Source organism: Peromyscus californicus, unplaced genomic scaffold (genome assembly GCF_007827085.1).
Source record: "Peromyscus californicus insignis strain IS unplaced genomic scaffold, ASM782708v3 Scaffold_9__1_contigs__length_137607984, whole genome shotgun sequence".
Classification (NCBI taxonomy): domain Eukaryota; kingdom Metazoa; phylum Chordata; class Mammalia; order Rodentia; family Cricetidae; genus Peromyscus; species Peromyscus californicus.
The window spans coordinates 34,770,055-34,789,492 of record NW_026294617.1 but is presented as its reverse complement, the minus strand read 5'-3'; the positions used below and the strand labels follow the sequence as shown (position 1 = coordinate 34,789,492).

The following is a 19,438-nucleotide window of genomic DNA, read 5'->3' as shown; positions in this document are numbered from 1 at the left end:
TGAGATACCATCTGTCTCAACTATGTATCTACCTATCTGTCCTTTCATCCATCCATCCATCCATCCATCCATCCATCCATCCCTACCCTGAAAACATTCAAATGAGATTCCTTGGGAAAAATGCTTCCATTATAATTTAGATCTTGAACATCCTCCACAGGCCTAATTCTTAGCAGCGTGTTTCTCAGGCTGGTGCTGTGAGAGGTGGTTGAACCATTAAGAGGTAGACCTTCATGGGAAGCCTTTAGGATATTGGAGACACACCCTAGAAGAGGACTGTGGTTTCGTCATGGCCTCTTTCTCACTGTCTTTCACTTCCTAGACACTAGATGAATGGCTTTGCTCACTTGCCTGGGTTCCTATCACAGAGTTCTGCCTTGCCACTGGCCCAAAGGAATGGGCAACCTGGTCATGGATTAAATATCTGCAGACCTGTGAGCCAAAGTACTTTTCTCTTTATAAGTTAATTACCTCAGGATTCTCACTGGGTGATGGGATGCTGCCTGCCACTATTCCATTAAAATTTTTTTCTCAGTAAATTCGCAGGTGTTCTTGGCCTGATCTGTCCTGGTATAGAGATAACCAGCACAAGCCTTGAAGTATCACGGGCTCAAATTCTAACTCCACCGTTTGTTGTCTTTAGACATGTTTTAAGCATGTTTTTTTAACATGTTTAACAAATTATGACTTAGTAAGAACAATAATCCAACTGTTGTAGGGATTAAACATGATCGTACATACCATATGCTTAGAAAAATGCTCAATAAGCCTATTATCACTATTATACTCCAAGAGTTCCATCACATACCCTGTCATAGCTGGAACCATAATGGAGTAATAATATCCATGTTTCATTGGTGATTATAGTGAAGCTCAGTCACATGTTTTCAAAAATCATCTGTTGATAAGCCAAGATTTGAATCCCAGTCTTTGGCTATTCAACATTGGATTGTTTCCAATTACACTGAATTATTCACATTGATTATTTACGTTAGTTCATAGCAAACATAGCCACTGTGAAATGTTGATGTTAGGCAAATTCAGAAAAGAAGAAACAATTGAGAACATTATATCAAATCTAGGAGAAAGTAAATGATTAGTTGATACAAGTATTAACTGAAGCAGTGGCCCTGACTTCTTGACTTCACATATAGCAATTTTCAATACCCAAAATTCCAAATGAGAAAAAGCAGAAGAGGAGGAAAGGGGGGATGGAGGAGGAACACTTATAAATAATTCAAAATTCTTTTGAATGACTTCAGTTAACACACAAAGTAGGAGGTTTCATTATAGCACGCTCATCCACAGGCTTCCTGACTTCCTTCTCAGTCATCCCCCACTGCTGTCTGCCTGTGTTCCCTGTGTCACCCATTGCTGGTCCCCTTCCTCAACCCACATAGTGCCCCATTCTGCCTTCATATGCATGGAGGGGGTTTGCTTTAAAATTTCCTTCTTTTTCTAAAAACAAGTGAACTCCCATCTTGAAAAAAAAATCATCTCAGGAAAATACAGAAGTACGGAATGGCTGTACAACCTAAGATAGACTTCAATGCCTAAATGTGATGTTCGTTTCCTTGTGGCCACCACCATTCACAAGCCAATGGTGGACTTGCTGGCCACTGATATATAGAGGACATTCAAACTTCTTTGGTCTCGAAGATGGAGAATATTACCCCCATGAATCCTTATCCCCATGCAAGTTTTCTGAGACAAGCAGAAGACAGTCAATAATCACAGACAACTGGTACTCTCCTTCATTCCTAATGAATTTTAATAAGTTAGGACACTTAAATGGATCCCCAGCGGAGTGATTCTTCATGACTGACACTCCTTATAGTATTAGCATCTATTCTCATTTATAAACTTTAGATGTGTTAGCCTTTAGGAACTTCCATGAGAATTCTACTTAGTACAAGTCTCTTCATTATGAATCTAGTTTAGATCCTTCAAATTACCCTCAAATCACAAAAAGTCATTAAAAACACATTAAAATTACATTTCAGGAATGGTTTCTAGGGAGGGAGGATGGTTTAAGGGTAAAGAGGCTTAGGTTGACCATGCTCCAGTGGGTGGTCCCACACCCTTCAATGTATGAGCAGCACAATTCGGATTCAGTGAGTTACCAAAAAATAAAAAACAAAGGGCACAAAGTTGGGAGGAGGTGAGGAGGTACGGGCAGATCTGGGAGGACTTAGGGGAAATAGTAGGGGATGAATACGATCAAAATACATTGCGTGAAATTCTTACATATTAATAAAAATATATTGCAAAAACATACTTTTCAAGCAAAAGTAACAATGCTCAGAATGATCATCATAAACAAAAGGGCACTGTTCAACTCCCAATGAGTAGCATACATGCCATGCAAATAATCAGCACAGATTCTTCCTGCAGTTCCCATCCTGACAAACCTTCTCAGAGTAGCCTAGGTGGAAACAGGCCATTCCTTAGCTACAGATTTTAAAGTCTTGACAATTCCATTGAATATGACTAATGAACACTTCTGAGACATAGAATCATAAATTGTGATTTAGCTCAACAAATGCTTTCTATTTTTCCCTTGCAGACTCAGTTTCTCTCAGAATCTTAATCATCTTTAAGGCTCTGACAGGCCTTAAAGGACATAGGAAAAATTTGAAATCAGAAGACAGAATAGCACTATTATGCTAAGCAAATAATTACTTAAATAATAAGAATGATGATTTCCTCTTCAAAGATAGCTCCCCCCCTTTGTGGTTTTTTTTTTCTTTCTTTATTATGGTGATCAATCCTGTCTGGTACCAAGACTAGTCTCAGATCAATGCATGTTTGTGAACTAGGTGACCCAGTTCCTTCAACACTAACAAAGCATGTGCTTGAGGTCCCCACTTTATGCCAAGCATTATCCCCCAATTTCCTGGCACTTGCTCGTAAAATCAGAGTGGCCCAGGCTCCACCCTTACCTGCTTCCCATCCAGAGTGTACAGGCGCTTCACCACACCCGAATCCAGCTTGATAGCATCGGTAATGTCAGTGAGAACCTGCTCGAAGGAATGAGCCGTCTTCTTGTTCAGCAGGATCCTGACAGCCTTCCGTGGCTTCACCCCACTTCTGATGATGGTGACCAGCTTGGGTCGGATGAAATCCTTGTTCTCCCGAACCTCTGAGGGTCCTCCCTTGGCAGTGGCCAGTGAAGATACTGCCCGGGAAGCTGAGGTGGTCTTGACGTTCACGGACCAGTTGGGGTTCACATTCTTGGTGTACTCCAACTTCTTAAAGGGCTCGATAGAGCCACAGACATAGCTTTCACCTGAGGAAGAGAGAGGGCATTTCAAATTTACACCTCAGGGAAGCCATTTCCTTTCCCTACGCTCAGTCTTTCATGTGTCCATTTCAAATCAGTGGCAAGAATCACCTATGACTTTCAAATCAATGGAAGAATGATAGAGAATTAATTTAAAACACTATTTCTCACTTCCAATATCTTTCTTTTGATACAGACTAACTTCTTGGGAAGGAAAAAACAAAACAAAATAAACATTTCTCTCCCTCTGGTTGCTGATAGAAATACCAATATTTTCACTTCTGAAGGAAAAAGAACTGGAATTCAAAAATTGAGATTATCTGTTGATATTTGAGGGCATTTAAATTTCCAGCAAACTTCAGCATTGGGAGCACTTACATCTGGCACCTGAGATGATTTGAAAACTAAAAACAAATGGGTACACAGCTTCTTAAAATAGGTAACATATAAGTCTAGTGAGTATAATGCAAAAATTCTGTTTAGCCAGATAAAATTGTAAAAGCCAGAAAAGATAATCAACCTTCTTTTCTGCTGCCTACGTCATGCTGATCGAGCCACACACACAAGGAAGTCCGTTCAAACGTGCTGACAGGCGAAAGTGAAAAACTACAAACTGTAGCTTCACAAATGCATTCTAATATCACAAAATGTTTATTAATTAATGACTCAAGAATATGCTAATGAAACACTCGACCTGAAAATATACAGATTATTCACCAAAGAATGCAACACAGGTGCTGAGAGACCGAAAATTGTAAAATAATTGATTCTAAATACATATTTCACAGGATGAGGCAGAAACACTTTAAAATTAAAGATTTTATCACAACACCCCCACTCACCCCCACCCCTCATTAGTAAGCCTTTGTAATCAGAACCCGGTGGCCGCCAGTAAAGTGACCCACACCTCATTCAGCACAACCCATTTACTGTTATCTAAGTCCTATTTTTAAGCTAATAATGCAAGCACTCAACGACACAGAATTAAGCAGCCACATAAAAATATCCCAACCCCAACTAGAGTTTCAAAAATAAAAAGACAGTTGGATATGTGTCTTAGCTTGCTTCATATTGCTGAGGTTAAAACCTAACCAAAATGAACTTGGGGAGGAAAGGGTTTATTTCAGCTTATAGTTTATAGTCCATCATGGAGGGAAGTCAGGGCAGGAACTCAAGACAGGGACCTGGAGGCAGGACCTAAAGCAGAGGCCATGGGGGAGTTCTTCTTACTGGCTTGTTCTCCATGGTTTGCTCAGCCTGCTTTCTTATAGATCCCAGGACCACCTGCCCAGGGGTGGCACTGCCCACAGTGGGCTGAGTTCTCCTACATCAACCATTAATTAAGAAACTGTCCCTACAGACTTGATACAGGCAATTCAATGGTGGCGTTTTCTCAACTGAAGTTGCCTCTTCTCAGACGACCCTGGCTTGTGTCAAGTTGAAAAAAAAGCTAACCAGTACAATATGTGTGCCAACATTTATTTTGCTAAGGGTTTTTAACACTTCTTTCAAACATGTACATTATGCCCCATAAAAATCTATAAAACTAGAACACATTTCTCCATCCCCCTTCCTTGGAAGAGCCTGACTCGTCCCAAGTATATTTCCCCAGGATCCAAGTAGATATCATACATACATACATACATACACATGTGCATGCCCATATGCATATACATATATGATGCTGTGACAGGGGTGTTTACAAAGTTTGTTAAAGAATTATGAACTCATCCGTGGGAAGAGCTATGTGGAAATTCGGACTCAAAACTGTGCTATGTAAGCATGTGACCTTGGACAGTTCCCTTAGATTTCAGGGTAGTGGTTTGCTCAATGAAACTTCACTGAGCTTTTATGAAGGTCAAATTAGAAAGCCTGGGAATGCAACTTAGCACACACATAGCCCAGAGGCCTGGGTTCATCCTTAGTATTCACCCACCCCTGGTAGACAGTGGAGATGAGAGTATCACAAATGCAGAGTTGCTCAAAAAGTGACCAGAGGCAGCTTTACTCTTGACCATGAAATAGGCTTAAAAGGACAGTTAAAACAGTAAGTTGGCCATACATTAAGTCATGTTCTGATGCATGCCATCTCACCTATAAATCTCACCACAGCTTATGAGTCCAATACTAGTATGCCTCTCATTGTAGGACACACTGAGGTACAATACCCTAGGTAGCTTGTTCAAGGTCACATGACTAGCAAAGATGAAAGCAAAATTCAAACAGTGATTGGTTTGACTCCAGAACCTATGCTCTTACTCGTGATTCAATGTGTGTGTGTGTGTGTGTGTGTGTGTGTGTGTGTGTGTGTGTGTGTGTATGCCTCTGAAGAGAACACCTGTCTGAGCTGAGATAGAAGAGAAGCTGTCCTTGTAAGATTTTTGATTGTTTGTTTCTCAACTTGACACAAATTAGAGTTGTCTGGGAAGAACCTTGATTGAGAAAATGCCTCCATCAGATTGGCCTTTAAAAACATCTGTAAGGAGATTTTCTGACTAAAGACTGACGTGGGAGGGCTCAGCCCACCGTGGGTGATATGTCACCTCTGGGCAGGTGGCCCTGGGTTATATCAGAAAGCAAAATGAGTAAGCCACAGGAGTGAGCTAGTAAGGAGCACTCCTCTGTGGCCTCTGCTTCGGTTCCTGCCTCCAGGTTCCTTCCTGGTGTTTCTGCCCTGACTTCTCTCCGTGATGGACTATGCGATGTAACCTGAAATAAACCCTTTCCTCCCCAGTTTGCTTTTGGTCATGGTGCTTATCACAGGGAGAAAAAGCTAACGGAGACAGAAGAAAACAGGGACTACAGTTAGGTCATAGAAAGGTGAGGTGGTGAGCTTCTTTTTCCATTGTTCAAAAATTTTCTACAACGTTTATTGTAGAAGTGTGCGTTTCTCCTTCAGTCTTGAAAATGGGTGAGATTGCAACTCCACAGTATTAAAGTCTTGGAAGCGTTCACATAGCAAAAGAAAGGAGAGAATAAGTTGAAGAAATGTCTCAGTCAGAAAGAACAAAGCTTGGTATCGTCTTAGATTTGAAAGGTAAGAGGGAGAGAAGTCAGGAGTGATAGTAAATAAGGCTCATCTTATTCCATTCAGGCATCTATGTCAGAATGCCATGGACAAGGCAGTTTACAACTGCCAAACATTTCTTTCTGGAGGTTCTAGAAAGTGGCAGTCCCAGACTGAGGCTCTCCTGGATCCACAGGGCCCCTTCCTGGCAGAAGGCACCATCCTGCTGTGGGAATGGACAAGGCAGCTCCCTTAGGCCTCTTTTATCAAGCGTGTGTGAATCCATCCTCGTGACCTAGGCACAAGGTTTCTGTGTCTTAACACCATCACACACATGGTTATGTTTCAACATAGGACCTTTTGGAGTTTGCAAATATTAGTAACCTAGCAGGTAGTGACATCACCCAGAGAGGTCTGTAACAGGAGAAGAGAAACAGATTCTGGACAGTGGCAAAGGGAATTTCACATGACACTGCTGAGCTGGAAGAGACTAAGGGGTCATTTCAGCTGTACACAGCCAGGCAGCTAGAGTGCAGAAGCGAAGTCTGGTCTGGGGAGACGGGTCATTATTTAATAGTGGCCTTAAAATAATGGGAGCTGGTAAGATCACAGAAAATGATCCAGAGGCAGGAAAGTGGAGGGAGGGCACCATGTCTAAAGTGTGGCAGGTAAAGAAGGAAATAGAAAATCACAAATAGGATGCCACAGCAATAATCACTACAGCCCCACTGATCAATGCCTAGATGCACAAGGAGAGACAATGTGTCTGCAGGGACTCGAGGGTTCTCCTACGATACTTACTCATTGCCGAGAGGAACACGGTAACATTAGAATAAAGATTTACCCAAAGTTGCTGACTCCAGGTAAGGCATATGGACAGAAATGGCACCCCAGAGGGATGTAGAGTTACTTCTGTGGAATCTCTATGCCAAACGCTCAGTACTGAACCAACCATCAGACAACATTCTGCAGGCTAACAAAACAGTGTTCAAAACTCTCAAGGACTGCCATCACTTGGCAGAAGTAACAGACATGGCAGCTAAATGCAATGTCTGTTTGCATAACAATAAACTTCCCGACCTCCATGGGAGAGCTGACAGAACTCAGTGCTGTGCCATGTTGCTCCATCCATTGAGTTAGGTTGTAGACCTTCCATTATGGCAGTTGGCCAAAGGATGAACAAGGCACCCATCTTGTTAATGTCTACATGAAATATTTGTAATTTACGAAAATGATTTGATTTTTAAAAAGTAAAATCTAATTCTCAACTCACATATTCTATTCATACTCTTTCTTTTAAAATATTTTCATAGGAATGCAACAAGAAGATGAGGAGAAATGACTTTTTGACCTCAGAGCACACAGCACACATAAAAGAAAGCCATAAATTAAAAGAGTAGCATATTTGAGTATACAAATTTTAGTATAAATCTACATGACAGAAAACACAATCAACAAAGTCACTAGATTAAGATGAATCTAGAAAAATCCACTCATTAAAACAAAGGACTACTCATATAAACCCTCCTCATTCTCGCTAATTGGACTCCCAGAGATCCACCCGGGGCCTAGTCATGGATTTCTGCATCCAGATCCCTCAGTAGTTGGATGAGGTTTCTAGCACAACAATTAGGGTGTTTGGCCATCCCATCACCAGAGTAGGTCAGTTCGGGATGTCTCTAGACCTACCTGGACTGAGTCTACCAGGTTGACCTCAGTCTGTGGGGAAGGCTTTGCCCTGGAGAAGATGGAAATGGGGGGGGGGGTTGGGGGGAAGGTGAGGGGGACGGGAGGGGGGAGAACAAGGGAATCCGTGGCTGATATGTAGAACTGAATTGTATTGCAAAATAAATTAATAAAAAAAAATATCACCACAAAAAAAAAACAAAAAAAAACAAAGGACTAACACTTTTAAAAGAAAAATAGATCCTATGTCAGTTAAGATGATGCCAATGTGGCAGAAAAATAATAACAGGTACAAAGCAAAAGGCATAGAAAAATATACAAATGCCCCTTAAACACATGAAATGATGGAAATTAAAACCATAACAAGATAGAAGTGTTTTCTTGATATATTAGCAAATGACAAGACATTTGACAACATCATCTCCTTGAGGGTGGTCAGAGTGGAAACTGGAACCACCTTGGTGGACAGAGATTCTCAGTAGTCTTTTACCGCCACACAATAGTTGTCTATGCAGTCATCCTAAAGTGAACTACCAACAGGAATGGGCAATATATATCCAAGTGTGCTCACTGCAATGCTATCTGTAGCAACAAAGGGTTACACATATCTTAAAATCTCATCAAGAGAAGGCTAGTTAACTAAACACCCATATAAGGAATATGGTGAAGTAAATAAAAAGGACATACTTGTTCAAAATGTTTCTGATAGGAAAGGATTTCCAAGGTAATAATGCTAAGTGAAAAGCAAGGTACAGAAAGGGATGCATTTAAATTTAACATTATGGGTTATTTACATGTAGATTGTAATATGTTTGGTCACACTAAGAAAGTATTGAAAAAAATAAAAAAGGAAAAACACAACTATTACACTCATTGCCTTTGGGGACTTTTATGGCAAGCCTGCTTTAGAGCTTTACAGAAAGAAATTTTTAAGTTATTTGACATGTCAGAGAGAGGCCCAGGGTGTTTGACATGTCAGAGAGAGGCCCAGTGAAAGTAAATGAGCTACAGAGAGCAAAGTCACCACACCAAGATAGAAAGAAAACCATCCTAAAAGACAGACAAGCCAAAGTCAGGGCAGGAGAGAAATCAGCTAACTGCTGGGTGAAATGCAGTTGATTGGACAAAGCATTTCCTGTGGAGTCAGGCAATGTGCGCAAAGACATGTGTGGGGATGGAGGAAGGGGAGGGGGGATCCCACTGTTTCCAGCAGTACTGATCTGACAGGCACAGACTTATTGATGTCCAAGGACTCAGTGTCTGTGTCATCTGCATCTAGAGAAGGCTCTGGCCCTCCAGCCTCACAGATGTAAATGCAGGGGAGGAACCAGCCAGCCATTGTTCAGGATCCTGCCACATCTCTCTCCTGAGAGTCTGAAAGACTTAGGTGTGGTACTCTCATTTCTCCACAACAGCTGTATCCCAAAAGTAGAATCAAAATGGCTCAAAACTGGGGAAGGAGGTCACACCCTAGGTGAGTCACTGCCCAAACAGGGCTGCAGTACAGCTGTCCTTAGTGAGCATCAAGGTTTGTGAAAACGTGTCAAGACCGTTTTGATAGCAAATCCTTGGGAATGTCACCCTTAAGTACACATGTGTACACACATGTCAGCATGCACATATAATACAGATATAGACGCACATTCGCTTGTTTGTACAGACATACAATCACTTGTTACATAATTTGCGCTCAGAGCCACTCTATCAGTGTGCCTGGAGCACACTTATGCATAATGATCAGAGTCTAATAATAAAACAGAGAAAGTGCCCATAAGATTTATAAATAAAGCCAGCATTTGTCATAGTTACTTGGAATTTTTAGCCTGAGATCAAGTGAGAAAGAACAAACTTTAAAAAATAATTGCAAGCCAAACACACTCATCACTACACTGACTGAAGGGATTGAAATTAAAACTCAAACTTTGTCACACTGGGAGGGGAAATAGAAAGCTGATATCATGAACTGATGTCTGCATGAATTAGTTTCTGAAGTGGGGGATATGGGCCTAATGAGGATGAAGCAACGTTTTGCATTTTAATGGGCTAAGCAAAACTGTAATAGACAAAAAAAGTAAATATCAATGAATTCCCAGCTATTTCAACACTAAATGCAGCTGCATGCTAATTGTCAGTATTATGAATAAAAAAAAAAGCTTTAACTGAAAGTTTAAAAAAATGTAGACGCATACATGGCAATAAAGATACCATTCAACCAGAAGAAAAAGGTATATTTAAAAAACAACAAAATGTTGAACCCATCTTAAACATCAGAATATTCCATCAGCAGTTACTTTATATTAGTTGGGGAGGGGAGGAAGTATTGAGAGAAAGTCAAAAGGTGACTTTAGGAGCTGTAAAGACAGCTTAGTGGTGGATGTCTCACAACCATCTCTAACTCCAGTTTCAGGGTATCCGACACCATCTTCTGGACTCTGCAGGCACTGTCCACACATGGTGCACATACATGCATGCAGACAAAGCACTCATACATATAAAATAAATAAATATTTTTAAAAGATGACTGTGTTTCTGAGATCAGCATCTTCTGTATTTAGAAGTAAATGAATAATAAAAACATTTGCAAAAAAAAAAGTTTTCCAAGAAATAGTAGAAGAAAAAAACATTTCATTGAGATCCACTACCAGGCAGAGGAATAGGTGGTCTCTAGATAAATTTGTACTAGAATGTCTGCCTTCCCAGTCCATCGGTAGATAATGGACACACTGAAACAGACACAAAAGTGCCTTTTGCAGGAGCTAGCGTCACAGCATAGTGCATCTTAGCGCCTGCCTTCCTGGCGTTATAGAAAAGAGTTCAAATCTTACCTCTCCCATTTCTTTTTTTTTTTTTTTTTTTTTTGGTTTTTCGAGACAGGGTTTCTCTGTGTAGCTTTGCGCCTTTCCTGGGACTCACTTGGTAGCCCAGGCTGGCCTCGAACTCACAGAGATCCGCCTGGCTCTGCCTCCCGAGTGCTGGGATTAAAGGCGTGCGCCACCACCGCCCGGCCCTCTCCCATTTCTTAATGTGTGGTTTTTACCCTCTCAGGATCACTGTGTGAACCATAAGGACTTGGACACTCAAGAGGGCTCTGACTAGGACTGAACACATGCTCAGTAACTTCAGCCGTCACAACTGTCTTCAGTCAAGACAACAATAGCTCAGAGCAGGCATTGTATTATATAAACAGGAGAGTGAGGAGAGATGGCGGTGACCAGTCATGTCACTGCTAGACAGGCAGTATGGTCACCAGCTACTCCCATGGCCACTCTTCGACCAATGGCAATGGTGAGTCCAGACCAACTTCGAGCAGGAAAAGCAGAAGCACCCCTGCCTTAAGATGCCACACAAGTGACTCCAGGGCAGAAGGAGGCCTCAACCCCCCAACTATCGATGGCATGCGGAGATCTGAGCGCATTTTTTTTTTCTATAACACCATTACTCCACACAGGATGTCTTGGTGACTGGTCAGATACCCGACCCATCTGATCTTGCTACAGAGCGCTTGGAAAACACCACCAAATGTTTTACTTTCCCTTGTATTTACCAAGGTCGTACGAAGGACATGGCACAAAAATCAAAGTTGACACAGAGAGACTTCACGTCAGTCTTCCTCTTTAATTTGCTGGAAGTACCAACCTCTGAATAGAAGGAAAAGAGCCAACGCTACAGGCGTCTTGGCAAGGCGACAAGCCACCAAAGAGATGTGAATTCCCGAAAAGTAAACACACAAAGCTCAGGCTGCTCCACACCGGCTAGAGTCCAGTCATACTGTACCTGGACTGGCACTCCTGCAGGGGGACCAGGGGAAGGGGGGGTCACATACAAGCCCCAGCGACAGAGGAAGATGAGGGGGGCTCTGCCTGTACGCAGCCATGTGGCTGCAAGCCTGGACTCCAATGAGGCAGGATGGAATGCTCCCTGCTACCTATACAAGCCCAGGACCCAGCTGGACAGTGGGACCTGGCCAAATCCTGCTGGAAGAAAGACAGAGTGACAGTAGGCTGTATGTGGTCTGACTGTGCCACCCTCTTTATCCTCACCTTCAGAACTTAAGCTCAGAACGACCTCTCCAAAGGAATCTTAGGGATACTCAGTACTGGTTATTACACCCAAAGTCGTTAAAATTGGTTATGATTTCTACAGCAACGAAAGACTCCATGCTGTGTTCAAACGATGATGAGCCAAACCTCATCCTTGGAACCGAACTGCCCTGTTTTCACATGAAATGCCCACAACAGATTATCTGTTAGAATGTACTGGATTTTAAAATAATACGAACAGACTAATTTCTTCTTGTTCTCAAATGCCACAGGAAGACAGTCACCCTCCCCAGGAGGCACCCAGGGGAAAGCATTGTTAGAAGACCCCATTTTGATCCAGCAGTCACCACTAGCTTATCATACAACCACAGACATACTATTTGGGTTTCTTGGTCTCAGGTCCCCAGTGATGAAATGAATGGGTTTTATATCTTTCCAAGGTCCCTCTCCACTCTAAAACTTCATATCCACACTTCAAGACCCTTGGCATCATGATCCAAAAGTTCAGTTGGTGTCTTAGAAAGACCACTGAACTGTGCAGCTGAGGACACAAAAAGGAGCTTTTAAGATTAACAGGACATGGGTTTGAGAAAGCAGACAGGATGCTTTGGGAGTTGACACCTTTTCCTTCTGCCTGTCATTATTAGGGGATAAACTGGCTAATTACCATTCTCTTTCTTTTCATTTTTCACAGAACAGGAAACTTAAACATGTTAAGCAGTAAGAGGCTCCTAGGCATGGGCTAACAGATAAGTGACCCTCAGTGGCCTCAGTGGCCTGCAGGGTCCCCAGAGGCTCTCAAAAGCTCACCTTCCACCAGCTGGTCCAGGCTGGAGATCTTCTTGAGTCCATCGATGGTGTAGATGGTTCTCACCCCCTGGGGCAAATTCACATTATCCGAGAGAGTTCGGGTCAAATCAGCCAGCAGGGCCTCGAAGGATCGGAAGCGGTCTGGGGAGATGGCGTACACAATCCCTTTGAAGTAGCGGTCACCATTCCTGTAGAATCGAACCTTCTTGGCTTTCTTCTCGGAGCTGAGCGTCTGCAGCGTGCGGGTGCGGTAGAAGCTGCAGTGGGCACTGTGTGTGGGGCTGGGCAGACCGTTCACCCGGGACCCCCGGCTGTACCTCTGCGCCTTGTCCCGCTCATCAAAATGCTCCAACTCCATATCTCTGCCGAACGACATGACTGGCTTGTGCGTGGAACCTGCAAGCCCCAGAAAGAGACATAGACCGGGTTACCTGAAGCTCGTGGGTTGAGAGGCTCTGAGAGCAGCTGGGAGGAAACATGGCTGTGACTGGTGATGTATTTGGGTTGTGGAGTGGGAGATAAAAAGGAGGAGGATAAGCAAGGAACAGAAAAAAAAAAAGCAGATCTCAGTGCTAACAGCCTATTACTCAACCAGAGTTTGGTTATACACACTCCCACCGCTGTCTGCCTACCATCCCTCAGGCTGCCGTCGTCATACCCTCTCAAGGTGTCACCTGCATATTTCTAAGTGGAGAAACTGAGGCCCGGGGTATTTCCCCTTACGTTTCTCTGAGTAATACAGTTGAGAGATATTTCAATCAGGAACGCCCTTCCCCACTCCCACACTCCAGCTTTGCCTGATGGTTCCTATGAGCTGTGCCCAGGTAGTGTGCCAATCCCATAGGCAGGTAGAAAAATGAGCAGGCTGGGGAAATGAAGCGGGTAGCATTTGGTGGTCAGACTGTAGGCGCTTTAATTAGTGTGTGCTCCCTACGGCCAAGTGGAGAAGAAATTGAATCAATGGGAGGTTCTACCTACTTTTTAAGGAAGACTTTGAACATAAACACGTATCCCATATGCTAAAAAGTGACCTCCCCTCAGACCTTTTGCTTGTTCTTGGTAATAAAATGGGCTAAAAAGAGAAGATGGCAATAAAGAGGGCGGGTGAGAGGAAGAGGAGTGGGGAGACAAGAGGAAGGTGAGGAGAGGGAGGGAAAGGATCGGGAAGGGGGAAAATGAAAGATGTGTTTACTTGGCAACATAGTTCGCTGTCCGCCTAAGGGTCACTCTATCTCTGTGGTTCATTGAGGCTGTCGAACACTCCTGACCCAGTATTAACTATATAACCTCAGAAATCTACTTGATTGGCACCTGTAAAACTCCGCTACAAAGAGGAATAAGACTAGCACCTACTTCATCATTCGTATTAACTACTAATACACACAAAGCCTGCATGCGATGAGCACAGGTTTGTTTAAATAAAGTATGCTTTCTATTCCTGACCCTGGCCCAGAGATAACGAGTGGAGACAGAGCCTTCTCCTACCTCCTCTTGCACGGGAGGCACCTGACTGCCATACCATGAGCCTCTGGAAAGGAGATCTGAACGGCCACAGTCCCCAGTCTGCTTCCTCTGGGGCCCTGCGGCAGCAAGCTGCTTATTGGATAAAGCCATTCTTGCTAGAAGCTAAGTGATAAAGAATTTTCCTCCTTGCGGGAAGATCAGAGTTTCAGCCCAACAATCTGGAAAGTGGAAAAGCCTCAGGATACATTTTTAATGACAAAATTCCAGACACACTGAAATAGACTGTAAGTGTGATAGAAGTCTGAAGGAAGAACCAAGCTCCCTTGTACTTCCCAAGTCACTGATGGGACGCTTCCCCAAACTCAACAAAACTACTACTTGCGACTAGCCTTTCACTTTCAGCAAATTGACCCCTGAGCCATTCAGAGTGGGCTTACACAAAAGTTTATGTATCAGTTGAACGAATCAATTTAATTTAAAATTTGTGGTAAACCAAGCATGATGGGCCATCTTCAGCTACATAGTAAGTTCCAGGGTCAACCTGGGCTACATGAGACCCTGTCTCAAAAAGCTCTAAATTAATTAGTTAGTTGATGAACTAAAACTTGTAGTAAGAAAATTCATACACAAAATCATAGCTAGAGAATTTGCAGTCCAGAAATGAAGTAAAATTGGTGTCTAGGATACAGTGACCCTAGGATTCAGTGATCAGTTATATAATGCGCTAAAATCGACACAAACAAAAACCTCTTCTAAAACTCACACGAGGCAGCTAGTCTCATCAAAGCTAGATCTGGAAAACCGAATTTACCCAGAGTCTCCAACTTACAGTTGAGGGAGATGAATTTTCAAGTTTGATTTCTCTTGATTCCAAAGTAGGTGCTCTTTGCCCTCAGCCCTCTAACACTATGCCCTGGTCCCACAGAAAACATGAGTTTTGAAGCTATCACACCTGTGTAACTCGGTGACTTTGTGCTGAACACCTAACCAACCAGGAGCTCTTGTGTTGGAAAGTCCACTGAGAGGCCTGGGCGGGGAAAGGGGACACAAAGGGATCACAGTAGGATTAAAATCTCAGTTCGAGTTCAGTGCATCTTCTCTTCCAACAGAAAAACTGACTCTCATGTCTCAAATAATCAATCATAATCTAATTTTGCATCTTCATTAAAACTCTACAAGCTGTGAAGTGGTTTTGTTGATTTTGAAGTAAATAACTTCAAAACAGTCACCACTGGGACCAATCCTGTAGGTGTTAGCTGCACAACAGAACCAAAATTCTGCTCCGATATTGGTACCTGCTCCTACTTTGTCCATATATTTGTTAAGTAATCTGTCTTCAAAAAGGTGTGTGGGTTGAGAATGGGGGTTGAGGAAATGGGGGAGGGGGAGGGGAGAGGGAAAGGAAGAGGGAGGAGGGGATGGGGAGGGGAGGAGGGTTGGAGGAGACTGCTATGTTAAGCCCACTCAGTACTCTTCAGAACTCCCCAAGTGATAAAGGTCAAGGTGGCTTTTGATTGGATTTCCTTCCTTTTTAAAGGCATTGGTCATTCTTCCATTCCTAGAGGCTTCCTTCAAAGTAGATATAAACAAAAAGAAATAAACAGAGACCTAGCAAAGGGTGGCACAGTGATGTGACCAGAGACAATGGAAATCAAGTACCAAGGGTCTTCAGCCTTTCACAGTCGCCAAGAAGTATTGGCAGTTGTTCAAGCTGGGAATGCTTTTAGGAACAAGAATCCAAACGAAGTGAAAAAAAAAAAATGACTTAAAACAGAGAAGAGCTTGTTTGGTTGAGTCACGGGTTCATCCAGGGCAGGGATTACCTCTCCTGCTTCCCATCAGTGAGCAGGAGGAGATGGTGCCCCAAAAGCAGAACTATGCTCAAAATGAAATTGCTGTCAAGGCCACAGATTTCACTAAGTGAAGGTCAAAGCCTGCCCTACACATGTTGGTCTTCCGGTAGTCATGTGTGGTATGAAAACAGGTGCCCTGTCCTTCACCTCTGCTGGCTCAGCTTTCAGAGACGTAGTTGTACATGTGAACTAAGAACTCCAGAAGAAAATTCCCTGGGCTTCCACTTCCTGTAGAGGATGTTGGCTAGAGCATGCCGGACCTGCATTCACAGACTATGAGTGGCTAGGGGTCTCGAGATGTGTACTGGCACCTAGAAGGTATTCACAGCCCTCAGTCACAGAGACCACAAATCATGGGTGGAGAAGAATGTGAACATTTCCTATAAATATCACAAAGCCAGAAAAGCACCATTGTTCTCTGTGAGATTTCTCACCATTCTGGGGAATAGCTATATTCACCTTTCTCTCTGTGAATGAGCTAGCATTTCAGCAATTTAGAAACACACACACACACACACACACACACACACGAATCTAGCATAAACCCTAGGTACCACATCTGGAAGTCCAAGGCATATTTTAGCAGTTTGATTCGGATTCAGGTGAATAGAAATACATGGAATAAAAGACACACGCGTGCATCTTCTGAGTGCGTGCACCACCCCAAGCCAACACATCACAGGATGTGAGCATCTTCTAAATTTTCCTGCATATGACTTCTCTTGAAATTTCTCCTAACCTGCATTCATGCAACATTCGATACCTGAAATGCTGCCCTACTTTCCTTTCTCATTGAAAGGCGATATATTTAGGAACAGTCATGACACGTTTTTTTTTTGGGGGGGGGAGGTTTGCGGAACACCCTGTAGTGTGGCAGCTCAGAGTGTGTGTGCACAGTAACCTGGGCACACATTCACAGGTGCAGTCAGAAAGGGAGCGGGTTTGAATGAAATCTTGTTGCTTCTCTCATCCACTAGCATTTCCTTGCTAAATCCAGCGGTGATGCCTCGCAAAACCTGGTTTTCAAAAGCAGCCTCTTTTGTGGGGCAATGCGGCGCTGTGTGTGCGCTCCCCCTAGGAAGAAAATGTCTTTTCCTCTCTGCATGCTTTTAGCACTGCAGGTACTAATTCGTACACGAGGCTGCCTGGCTGTCCCCAGAGGAACTTGAGACCATGCAAAAAGGTACTTGCAACACCCACACTGCAGCCCCCGTCACCAGGCACATGCCACTCTCCTGGGCACTCGGGAACGCACACACAATAAGAAGCCAGGCCCAGCCACTCCTTCCTAGCCCACTTGGTCCTAGCTCCACAGCCAGTCCTGACAATGACAAGTACCTCTTCCAGCTCCTCCGCCCCGACTCTCCATCTCCAACAACAAGGCGATGGAAAGCCTGATGGGCCCAGCTTGCCAGACTCCCTATTTAAAGCCGGGTGGCACCAGACAAAAGAGGCAGGAGCCAGCAGCCCCGGGGCCGCGGGCACACAACGCCTCCGGGCCGGTCCAGACTGGCCAGCCCCAGGCAGCCGCCTTTCGAGGAACGGCGGGCGGGGCGGCTGCCGCCCAGTGGGGTCCACCCTGGCTAAGGCCACCAGAGCTGCGGTCAGATGGCACCGCGGGGCCTGCCCGCTCCTTCCCCAACCCAGGCAAAACACGCACCGGTCGCGGGTGGCCGCTGGGTTGTCTGTGGCCGGCTGCTAGAGATGTCCTCGCAAGGCTGGGCGCGGCTGGATCTGGGGAGCACGGGCGTCTGGGTTGCAGCCGCTAGTGCACGGATGCGCCGGGGCTGGTCCTCATTGAAATGCGGTTCTCTGCTCAGCCTCACTCCAGCCTCTCTCCCGAGGAGGGCGGTGGCGCGCAAGCTTTTCTTGTGTCTCACTCGCTCTCACGCCCTCCCTTTCCCTCCTTCTCCGCTCCGCCCTCCGCCCTCCTTGGCAGGGCGCACCCACCGTGGCTGCGTCCAGGGTCCTCCTCCCTCCTTTAGCCAGGCTCCTGGCTGCAATGATCTTGGTGATCTGGCTTGCCTGACACCCCCGAAGCCTCCCCAGTCCCTAGAAGGACGTGCCAGAGGATGGGGGCTGATTGGATGGTGGCCGAAGGGTCTGGAAAAGAGAATATGGACAGAGATGGGTCTGAGCCAGGACTTGCGCAGGGCAGAAAGGTGACCCAGAATTGAGGTTGCCTTCCTCGAAGGAGACCCCTGCCCCCCGACACACACACCCTTGTATCTTCTAATATGGCATCATGGTTTGATACACCCTTTCCAGGATTAGGGAAGCCAGTGGGATCGCCCCTCAAAACCGCTTTTCCTGACCTCTCCCGGGGGACCAGATCTGGATCTTTCAAGTTAAGTGTTCTGATTTAACCCTCAGTACTCCTACTTGAGAAGAGCTACATTCCACTCATCACCTGCGATGGACCCCAAGACATGAGTCATGACTGAGTTGGTGACCTGCTTAGGGCTTTATTTCACAATAAGCCTTTGATATTTAAGGGTCACACTTTACTCTTGGAGGCCTCTTGGCTGCCAAGATTGGCGGTCTGTCAGGGCGGAAAGCCCCGTAAACTTACACAAGCCTTCCCTCCCAAGACAAGAATGTTCTCTGAGTCCAGATGTTCACAGCTTTCTCTGGATTTAAGTATCCTTTGGAGCCAAGTCTGGGCATTGGGAGTCCATCCTGGGTTTCTCTGAAGCCTTAGCATGGCTCAGTATACAGCCTGAATATTAAAACAAACAAACAATAAAAACATCTAGTGGTTTTCAATCTTTCTGATGCTGCAACCATTTAATACAGTTCTTTATGTTGTGGTGACCCCCAACTACAAAATTATTTCATTGCTACTTCATAAGTATAATTTTGCTACTGTTACAAATTGTAAATACCAGTGTTTTCTGATGGTCTTAGGTCACCCTGGTAAAAGGTCGTTAGAGCCCCCCACCACCAAAGGAGTCATAATCCATACATTGCGAACTGCTGCTAGGCGATACATAGACATATACCAATATATGCATTTGTTTGTTTCTCTGATTCTGAACAGCTCAATGGAAAATTCAAAATTATTTTTTATCTCCTGTCCACTGGGCCCAGTTATGTATTTTACTATTGATTATTACTAAAAGTTATTCTGATATACTTTCCAAGTATTATGTTCATACTAATTACCCTTTGTTAGACAATGCAGCTAAATGAGATGCATGTTACATAATCAACAAGAGATGGGATATTTACTTTTGAGCTCTTTAAATAGGGATAAGCACGCAATGAACTCACCAATATTAACTAGGTGCCAAAG

At 44.1% G+C, this 19,438-nt stretch overlaps 1 protein-coding gene across 2 annotated transcripts in view; it reads right to left on the bottom strand.

The window, feature by feature from the left end:
• Window positions 1-18,023, bottom strand: part of Dclk1 (doublecortin like kinase 1) — a 306,342-nt gene extending 288,319 nt beyond the window's left edge. The window contains exons 1-3 of one of the 2 annotated variants that reach the window (XM_052730073.1): window positions 17,804-18,023; window positions 12,827-13,222; window positions 2,943-3,289 (exon numbers count right to left, since the gene is read on the bottom strand). In XM_052730073.1, coding sequence (XP_052586033.1) covers window positions 2,943-3,289; window positions 12,827-13,202 — 723 coding nt within the window. In that variant the 5' untranslated portion in view covers window positions 13,203-13,222; window positions 17,804-18,023. The remainder of the gene's footprint in view (window positions 1-2,942; window positions 3,290-12,826; window positions 13,223-17,803) is intronic. The other variant, XM_052730072.1, reaches the window with a different exon arrangement.
• Window positions 18,024-19,438: the final 1,415 nt, after the last annotated feature.